The following is a 10,772-nucleotide window of genomic DNA, read 5'->3' as shown; positions in this document are numbered from 1 at the left end:
TGGAAGCCTTCATATTCCCCGTCTAACGATGGGAACTCTTTCTGATTGTGTTGACTATAAATGCTTGTATGGTAATTCTGTTGTTTATCTGTACAAGCGGTTGCATTTCCTCTCCTTTCCCAACAAACAAACGAACGAAACGCAACTAGTCTGATTTCTCTGGAGCTCATCCTCAATGGCTCTTATACGTCAGGAAACTTACATGTATACTAATAATGATTGTTTCATGAACAACGATGTATGAACGAACTATTATAAATTCGTCAATATCTGTAATGCATGACTAAAGTATAACTTTTATTACAACTACTGTATTACTTATTTGGATTAATGACGGCTATCATGTTCAACATTGCACAACTATTATCATAGAATTTAAAAAAAAATCCTCAAAAATCCTCAAAAGATATAATGCCTTAGCTTAGATAATTAGTATTCTTTTCACAAAAAGTTCGTGTAAATGATTGTCAAATGAATTTAATTATGTAAGAATAAAATGTTAAAAAGAAACTTAAAAAAAAATTATGCATGTTGTATGTTGTATTTTTTTGTCAATTAAAAACTTTAAAATTGCAATAGTTTTATTAGCATTTAAACACAGCCAGATTTGAATACAAGTTAAGAAATTCCGGTAAAGTCAATGATATCAAACAGATGTACAATGGTATATCAAATTGGGTAATATTGCATTTAGTTTTTATTAAAGATTAAAACTACTATTTTTTGCTTCATATTTGAATCTTTACGCCAATTGCCGCTAAGAAAGTAATCAAAAATTGTTTCCTTTTATTTTTATACACTTTCGGAATTACGAATCTGAATTTTATTTTCAATTAATTTACACAATTTAATTATTGTATCTTTATTCTCATCGTGTATTTAATCTGAGTGTATTAACATCATGACAGCATATACTCTAATCCTTTCTATTTATCCTTTCCAAATAACAACATTTATACCTGTGTACGCTTGAACTCACACCTGCGGCTAAATAGCTACAAGGTAAACGAATTGACCTCAAGCCGAGAAATATACAGTGACCTTTACAAAATAATATACACACTCTGCTCACACATTAGTTGCATTGAAATGATTATCAAAACAATAACGGTAAATAGAACTGAAATATTTTCAGTTCAATATCAGTAAAAATGTTCAATAAATATTTTATGAAAAAAATCTCAACAATAATTAATTAAATTTATTCAAAAACATTTACTAGAGATAATTTTATAGGAGTTTAATTCAATCAATACAAAACGGTATATATATGCATATTCACTTTCGTTCATTCTTATATTGTGGTTTATAACTTCGACCATTCGTCAGCTGTGCGCTTTTAATTACGTATATTGTCGATAAGCTATAAGAGTTAAACAGATTTTTATTTTTTCCCAGAATTCAATAAATCGGGCTAATACGTCACGACCCACTGGAGAATTCAACCAAAAAAGTTACAAATACTTGATTTTCTCCGTTATTAGAAGGAATATAAATTTAAAACTTTGCAAATGTGTTTTTTATGTTAAGATGAACATAATTAGATGATAAGTAAAAAATCGCGGAATTTCCCTTTAAGGTGGTACCCAACACCTTCACTAAAATTAATTTGGCTCGTTTAATTTTCACTAAATTTTGACAAAGTATAAACTTTGGCTCTTTGACAAAAATATACAAATTTCAAAAAATTTGAACCAACCGTTTTATCAGAAAAATTACACTGGTTATATAGCAGTTTCACTAACACTAATTTTGATCATTGAGAAGCTTAATATTCCCATAAGAACACAATGTAATTAAAACGTTTAGGTGATTTTACAGAGTTATCTCCCTGTAGTGTTAGGTACCACCTTAATGTAAATCTTACTGATATATATTTACATATTACATAAGCTGCGTCATATATAAATTGACCTTAAAAACTATAAACCAATGACCTGTTTACGAAATAACTAAATTTTGAAAGCAACAACCTATCAAATTATTTTGTAAGGACATCATAATCTGAACAGTACACATAGTAAATATAAAATCTGTATAATACAATGCAATAACAAGAACATCTTTGGTTTGAAAAAAGTAATTGAAAAAATGTTTTTATGAAATGCTAATACTTGTAGGTTAATTTATGATATATTATTTTTCATAAAAAAAACTTTGGTTTACGTATTATCTTTGAAAATTTTTCGTTTTTTTCTTGTTGAATAGATTTATTCATTTATGAATATTTTTTCAAAGTATACATGTACAGTCAGTACGTATATATATACATGTACTGGTCAAAACAAGTATATAAAATTATAAAATATTAACCTTTTTAACTTGTTATAAAGTTAATTTCATGTATAAAAAAAAAGAATAAACAAAAACAAAAGGATTTCTCATATAGAATTCCACAACTCTGCAGATAGACAGTAACATTTTTTCATATAAATTGACAACATGAGATTCTAATGGTTTTTTCTTAAAGTTAAGAGTTATCTCCCTTTTATCAACATTTAAAACTGATGCAGATTTTTCTTCTGATTTTGATGTTTTTATGAAGTTCAATTTAAGAATATGAAAATTATATTACAAGGAAAGACAAAAATGCTAATTTAACAAAATCTTCAGAAGAACCTATATTAAAACACATGGGAACAAAATTCTTTGATCATGTATAATTTGTTAAAACAAACAAAAATGCAAGGCCAAAAAATGTATACCTGTTTCCTGCCTTCTAGACCAAAAAATAGTGTATGTAAAATAATGTTATTTTTAAAAATATTTTACATAAGCTATATAGGGGAATGATATGGACTTAAGCAGAGCTCAACCAAAAAAAATTTGGTCTTTCAACGGTTCTTAACCTGATGACAAAAGTTCATAAAAAGGTCAAAGGTAGAGAGACAGGAAACAGAATTATACTCTTTTTAGCCTTATTTAAACAAAATCTTAAGTATGAAAAGTGAAAAGCACAAGCAATGTTTCCATTTATTTACATAACAACAACAAATAAAAGCAACTGTTAAACTAACAAAACATATTGGCCCTTATCCCTTTTTCTTGGATTTTAGCCTCATATTGTACACACAACACTTATAATTAAACATAAACAACTTAAAAAAGTTACACAGATCTATTTTTTGACTTAGTTCATTGGGTCATCATACACGTCTGCTCCTAGATTCGGAGTTGGAAAATGCTGCTGTTGTCCCATATCCACTTCGGACTCGTCAGAACTTCCTTCTGATTCACCATTCACTATTCTGTTTTGGCCAACAAAATTTCTTCTCCGCCATTCATTGGAATTGTTGTTCATCATTTGAATAAAATGTGTATCAGTTTCAGCTGGTACCATTCCATTGGTAAATATTTGATTTTCTTTTCCTTCAATTTTTATTTGGTTATCACCTAGACCATTTTGAATTCTGGATAAAACATGGTTGTTTGCATAACTTCTATCAGAAGACATGTTTGGTAATCTAGATCTTTCATTGTACATTCTAGAAAAATCATTGTTATTGATTGATAAGTCTAACCCCATGCTACTACTATAATGCTGCATTTCATTGGCCAATTGTGACCTTTCACTACTGTTTCTAGTTATTTCATTGGCCAAATGTGACCTTCCATCACGATTTCTATTCATTTCATTGGATGCAGTTGACAAATGGTTCCTATTTATAGGTATTCCATTTGTGGGTACTGTGTCACGACGGTTAACAGATGAAACAGGCAAAAAATTGCCATTTCTTGAAATTGCTGGTTGATTTTTGTGTCCAAACATTTCAGTGGATGACATTGAACCACTAGGGTTGTTTCTGAACATTTCACTAGAGTTGTTTCGGAACATATCATTGGATGATGATGAAACACTGCTGTTGTTTCTAATGATTTCATTGGATGATTCTGTCATATGATCATTGTTTTTAGGCATATCATTGGACAGTTTAGGCAAGCTGTGGCTCCTGGTATCAGACATTTGTGATCTATAGATATCTTCATCTAAATACCTAAAATTAGGATTATTCATACGAACACTTGATAAATCATTAATTCTACCAAAATGTTTATCATCATCTTCTGCAGACGACAAATTTTTAGACTGACCTTCTTGTGACCTTTGTGCAATGTAAAAGTTATCACTTCGAGATACACTGCTGCTATAACAATTATTATTGCTGGAAATGTCTGATTTTTTTAATGGAATGTCCGGGACATTTTCGTCATCATCACTGTCCAAGATATACACATACCCTTCTGGTCTACTATCTTTTGGATAGTTGTTCATATAATTATTGTAAATGCGATTCTCCATTTCTGATTGGTTAAATGGTATTGCTGATCGATTGTTGATATGTTGTGGACGAGATGCTTTTCTTTTTCTTTGTCGTGGCTGCAGGTCAGAGACGACAGTATCTTCCGGTGAGACAGACATGTTTGGTTGTTGAGACAGTGGTGATTTTTGTAGATCTGAAATCAATTTGGAATGAACATGCATCTGAAATGAAAGAAAGAGAATTGTATCAGCAAAATTAAGTTTTCAGAATCAGTTTACCGTACTCTATTTTAAAATTTAAATCATTGACTGTTTAATAAGTTAGTTTATTGATTGATTGGTTTTAACTCCAATTTCAGCACTTTTGTTCTATGTTGTGGTGGTGATACAGTAGTGTGACTACGAAGATCACTTGGTCATTGAGGACCCTAGGATCTTATTCTGAAAAAAATGCTTACATAGAAAACATAAGCATTTGAACTGATAAAAACATGCATAATATTGTGGTTGGTTAATTGAATGGGTTGTTGCTTTATGTTTTGTTGATTGATTGATTGATTGATTGATGCTTTCATTCTGTGCCAAATATTTCATGCATTTTCACAATGAGACCAAATTAACAATTAATACAAAAACAGGTTCGGTAAAGTAAGTAAACTGAGATGAAGGGTGGGAATTAGGACTACCTCTGGAAAACAAGTCTTCCCAGGACCTTTTAGCATCATTGTAATGAAAAAATTTGATGAACTTATTTGACATTATTTTCTTATAGTTTGTTATGGATGTGATGCTATTAAATGTATTTCTAAAAACAATAGGGTATCTGAATATACCCAGATGGGTGACTACTACTACATGGAGTCTAGACCCCTCCAATGAGTTGTCCTTTTGCTTTTTTAACATGTAAAAAGTGTGCCACAAAAGTCTTCCACATTCATGCATTTTCCTTTACAATTCCATGTAAAAATGCTGATGTTTTTACATCACATCAAGAGACAATTGTTCAATAAGTCATATACTATGATTTGGTCAGCAGGCTATTTTCCCATATGTCAAAATGCAAATGTTTTACCCTCACAGTAAGAACTTCAATTATTCAATAGTGTTATTTACTATAGGATGAAATTTGAAAAAAAGCAGGACAGGAGTTTTGATTGAAAAAAATAGCAGGATATAAACTTTGCAAAAAATAAGACAGGATGAAAACCAAATGGTAGCTCCCTTATATTGAAATCTACCTTCATTTGGATTAAAAGTTCTTAATCAGAATAGACATACTATCACCTTATTATCATTCAATGCTGCATTATGCATTTTTAAAAACCAATTTTACTAAGTATGCACTCAATGTTCTTTTTTTCTAATTAAATATCATTTTAAATAGTAGCAGTATCCTGTTTTGTAAACTTTTAACACTGAAAGTGTGCAATGTTGACAAAAATATCCAGACAGACATTTTTTCTTTGAAGTATTTATGATTATTAATTTTTAGATTTATAGCTATTTTATAGTTTTCTGAATTTATCCCACATTTTAAAAGAAAGTTCATTTCATTATAACTTAATATACATTAAATACAACGTTTAACTGACTTTTTTATTATGTCATATTATCATCAATATCCGTCTCAGATCATATTTGTGAACAAATTGGTGAAAATTAAGAAAAAAAGTCATATTAAAAATCTTACATAACCTAGTGTAACTTTTCTGCACTTCATATGTATTTTTCGCAAGAATGAATTTGAGTTTGAATATGAATTACACTTTTTTTTTTACTTTGAAGCCTGTTACAGCTTGCAACTTCCTATTGAAGTTGATTTTTTTTTTCATTCCATTTTTTTTTTATCTTTATTTTTTTTTTTTTCATTCCATTATATATAACATGAATAGCAGTACAGTAATAAGATGTGGTTATGATTGCATATGACACAACTATTTACCAGAGTCAAAAAGGGGTAAGAAAATTTAGGTCATTGTACTGACTTCAACCATGAGCAAAATCCAAACCACCTAGCAAGCTATAAGAGGCCCTGAAATGACAAACGTAAAATCCATTGTCCACTGATCAGAAAAACCTAGTTTTTGCCCTTTCTGCACCTAATTCTACCTTTTTTGCCACTAATTCCAAAACATTTTGAGCTGTTACCCCCAGAGTCATTACTAACCATTTCTTCATGGTATGGAAAATTGTGGTATAATTTCAGAGAGATTCATACACTTAAACACAAGTTATTGTTTGAAAACTACCAAAATGCTTATTTTGGGTCCCCTTTTTGGCCCCTAATTCCTAAACTATTGGGACCATAAATCCCAACCTTCCTCTAGAGGTATTGAACCTTCTGGTAAAAATTTATAGAGATCAAGAAACAAGACAAAATGTATAGATCTATTAGTAGCTTTGGGAGGGTTGGAATCCTATAAATTTTTCAATATTATAAAGAACATTAAAAATACCTTTTATCTAGAGAGTTAAATAAATTGTGTTGCTGAGCACAGCTGAACACGACTGCAGATATCCAACCCTGAACAGTTGGGGCTAAAGTGGACACAAGATTCATGCTTGATACTGTCTGAATTTGGATTAAACTATCAGATTATTACATGGCATTTTTCATATCGCATGTATTATCAGCCCTAGGTTCAATATCAGCCCAAGAGCCGCACGGCTCAAGGGCTGATATTGACCGAGGGCTGATAATACATGCGATATGAAAAATGACATGTTATGATCTTTTTATCATATGCTTCAACAGTAGAGAAAAATAACAGATTCATATATTGATCCTTTTACGTGGTTCCCGAAGTTTAAAGAGTAAAAAAGTTCACGGCCGTCAGGCCCAAAATTTGATACATTAAATATGAAGCCTTTCTATCATATGCCTCAGAGAGAGAGAAAAAAAACATTTTAATATGGACAAATTGGCAAAAAAATAATTCAACAATATACCTAATGATCATTGTTTGGAAAAGTCAACTTTTTAAAGAAACTTTCTAAATTATGTTTCATAAACTTTAAAAATGCATTTATTAAATAATTTGTTTGGTTTTTTTTATATTTATTTTTTTATTATTTTAAACAACATACTTTCCAGTATTCAAATAATTGTTTTGTACACTACTTTGTAATGTTTTTCACTGAAAACGTAGCATTGAGGTGTATTTTCCGGAATTGGCCGAGTATTACCGGAATGCCATGTGATAACGTTACGGAAAGGCATGTGATAACAATCGAAGCATGTGATAAACTTTTCATATCAGCCCGCTAAGCACCATTTCGAAAAATATGGAATTTACGTCAATTTAATGCTATTATCATACGGTAAAATTTATATGTTATTTAGTCTAAGTATATGATAATAAACATTTGACACATATAATAGGTTTCTGACAAAGAATAACTATAATCAAAGAACTTAAGACTTGGTTATATGATTTGAATTTATATTCAATTTTTTGATTTTGTGCAATATACTATGCTGTTACGAATTGCCCCCCTGTCTGGAAACTAAGAAAAAAAATGCTTATTTGGGCTCGTTTTTAGCCCCTAAATACTAAATACTAAAGTTATTGTCTAGAAACCAAATGTCTTTGGACAACGCTGACAATGTGATTCCAATAAACGACTGCAAAACGTTTTGAGTTTGTGTAAAAATGTCCTAGTAACCCTACAGATCAAAAGAATAACTTGGATCTATAGGATAGCTTCAACTTTAATGTAGTCATATAACCTCATAAATAACCTATTATTGACCAAGGTTGTGAATATCAGCCTTTAACAAACAATTCTTAATTTTAATTGTGATATTCATCTTTAAAAAAGATTCATTTAGGATAGGCCCTATCATACTGTACTCATGGGCCTTATTAATGACCTTATACTAGCGCTTTTTTTTATGGGCCTTTAGTGTAGCTTCATTGTGATAGGCCCTATCATACTGTACTCGTGTGGCCTTTACCAGGGACATAATACTAGCTGATGTGTGATGGGCCTTCAATGTAGATTCATTCCTGGGAAAGGCCTCATCATAATTAATCTGTACAGTGTAGTTTCATGGAGTTCATTGGGATGGTCCTTATCATACTCATACTCATGTGGTCATTGGAATAGGCTAAAGTTCTAATTTAAGGGACCTAATACTAACCCTTGTGTTATGGGCCTTCAGTGTAGCTTCATTGTGATAGGCCCTATCATACTGTTCTCATGTGGTCATTGGAATAGGCTATGGTTCTAATTTAAGGGACCTAATACTAACCCTTGTGTTATGGGCCTTCAGTGTAGCTTCATGGAGTTCATTGGGATGGTCCTTATCATACTGTACTCATGTGGTCATTGGAATAGGCTATGGTTCTAATTTAAGGGACCTAATACTAACCCTTGTGTTATGGGCCTTCAGTGTAGCTTCATGGAGTTCATTGGGATGGTCCTTATCATACTGTACTCATGTGGTCATTGGAATAGGCTAAAGTTCTAATTTAAGGGACCTAATACTAACCCTTGTGTTATGGGCCTTCAGTGTAGCTTCATGGAGTTCATTGGGATGGTCCTTATCATACTGTACTCATGTGGTCATTGGAATAGGCTATGGTTCTAATTTAAGGGACCTAATACTAACCCTTGTGTTATGGGCCTTCAGTGTAGCTTCATGGAGTTCATTGGAATGGTCCTTATCATACTGTACTCATGTGGTCATTGGAATAGGCTATGGTTCTAATTTAAGGGACCTAATACTAACCCTTGTGTTATGGGCCTTCAGTGTAGCTTCATGGAGTTCATTGGGATGGTCCTTATCATACTGTACTCATGTGGTCATTGGAATAGGCTATGGTTCTAATTTAAGGGACCTAATACTAACCCTTGTGTTATGGGCCTTCAGTGTAGCTTCATGGAGTTCATTGGGATGGTCCTTATCATACTCGTACTCATGTGGTCATTGGAATAGGCTATGGTTCTAATTTAAGGGACCTAATACTAACCCTTGTGTTATGAGCCTTCAGTGTAGCTTCATGGAGTTCATTGGGATGGTCCTTATCATACTCATACTCATGTGGTCATTGGAATAGGCTATGGTTCTAATTTAAGGGACCTAATACTAACCCTTGTGTTATGGGCCTTCAGTGTAGCTTCATGGAGTTCATTTGGATGGTCCTTATCATACTCGTACTCATGTGGTCATTGGAATAGGCTATGGTTCTAATTTAAGGGACCTAATACTAACCCTTGTGTTATGAGCCTTCAGTGTAGCTTCATGGAGTTCATTGGGATGGTCCTTATCATACTCATACTCATGTGGTCATTGGAATAGGCTATGGTTCTAATTTAAGGGACCTAATACTAACCCTTGTGTTATGGGCCTTCAGTGTAGCTTCATGGAGTTCATTTGGATGGTCCTTATCATACTCATACTCATGTGGTCATTGGAATAGGCTATGGTTCTAATTTAAGGGACCTAATACTAACCCTTGTGTTATGGGCCTTCAGTGTAGCTTCATGGAGTTCATTGGGATGGTCCTTATTATACTCATACTCATGTGGTCATTGGAATAGGCTATGGTTCTAATTTAAGGGACCTAATACTAACCCTTGTGTTATGAGCCTTCAGTGTAGCTTCATGGAGTTCATTGGGATGGTCCTTATTATACTCATACTCATGTGGTCATTGGAATAGGCTATGGTTCTAATTTAAGGGACCTAATACTAACCCTTGTGTTATGGGCCTTCAGTGTAGCTTCATGGAGTTCATTGGGATGGTCCTTATCATACTCATACTCATGTGGTCATTGGAATAGGCTATGGTTCTAATTTAAGGGACCTAATACTAACCCTTGTGTTATGGGCCTTCAGTGTAGTTTCATGGAGTTCATTGGGATGGTCCTTATCATACTCATACTCATGTGGTCATTGGAATAGGCTATGGTTCTAATTTAAGGGACCTAATACTAACCCTTGTGTTATGAGCCTTCAGTGTAGTTTCATGGAGTTCATTGGGATGGTCCTTATCATACTGTACTCATGTGGTCATTGGAATAGGCTAAGGTTCTAATTTAAGGGACCTAATACTAACCCTTGTGTTATGGGCCTTCAGTGTAGTTTCATGGAGTTCATTGGGATGGTCCTTATCATACTGTACTCATGTGGTCATTGGAATAGGCTATGGTTCTAATTAAAGGGACCTAATACTAACCCTTGTGTTATGGGCCTTCAGTGTAGCTTCATGGAGTTCATTGGGATGGTCCTTATCATACTGTACTCATGTGGTCATTGGAATAGGCTATGGTTCTAATTTAAGGGACCTAATACTAACCCTTGTGTTATGGGCCTTCAGTGTAGCTTCATGGAGTTCATTGGGATGGTCCTTATCATACTGTACTCATGTGGTCATTGGAATAGGCTATGGTTCTAATTTAAGGGACCTAATACTAACCCTTGTGTTATGGGCCTTCAGTGTAGCTTCATTGTGATAGGCCCTATCATACTGTTCTCATGTGGTCATTGGAATAGGCTAAAGTTC

General features: G+C 32.9%; 1 protein-coding gene across 4 annotated transcripts in view; it reads right to left on the bottom strand.

The window, feature by feature from the left end:
- Positions 1 to 2,139: 2,139 nt before the first annotated feature.
- LOC139500848 (uncharacterized) overlaps positions 2,140 to 10,772 on the bottom strand; it is a 47,910-nt gene continuing 39,277 nt past the window's right edge. For 3 of the 4 annotated variants that reach the window (XM_071289728.1, XM_071289730.1, XM_071289726.1), the window contains one exon: positions 2,183 to 4,483. In XM_071289728.1, coding sequence (XP_071145829.1) covers positions 3,131 to 4,483 — 1,353 coding nt within the window. In that variant the 3' untranslated portion in view covers positions 2,183 to 3,130. Of the gene's footprint in view, positions 4,484 to 10,772 lie in introns of all 4 variants that reach the window. The other variant, XM_071289727.1, reaches the window with a different exon arrangement.

The sequence above is a fragment of the Mytilus edulis genome, chromosome 13 (genome assembly GCF_963676685.1).
Source record: "Mytilus edulis chromosome 13, xbMytEdul2.2, whole genome shotgun sequence".
Lineage (NCBI taxonomy): Eukaryota > Metazoa > Mollusca > Bivalvia > Mytilida > Mytilidae > Mytilus > Mytilus edulis.
The sequence above is the reverse complement of the archived record's forward strand: the minus strand, read 5'-3'. Positions and strand labels throughout refer to the sequence as shown.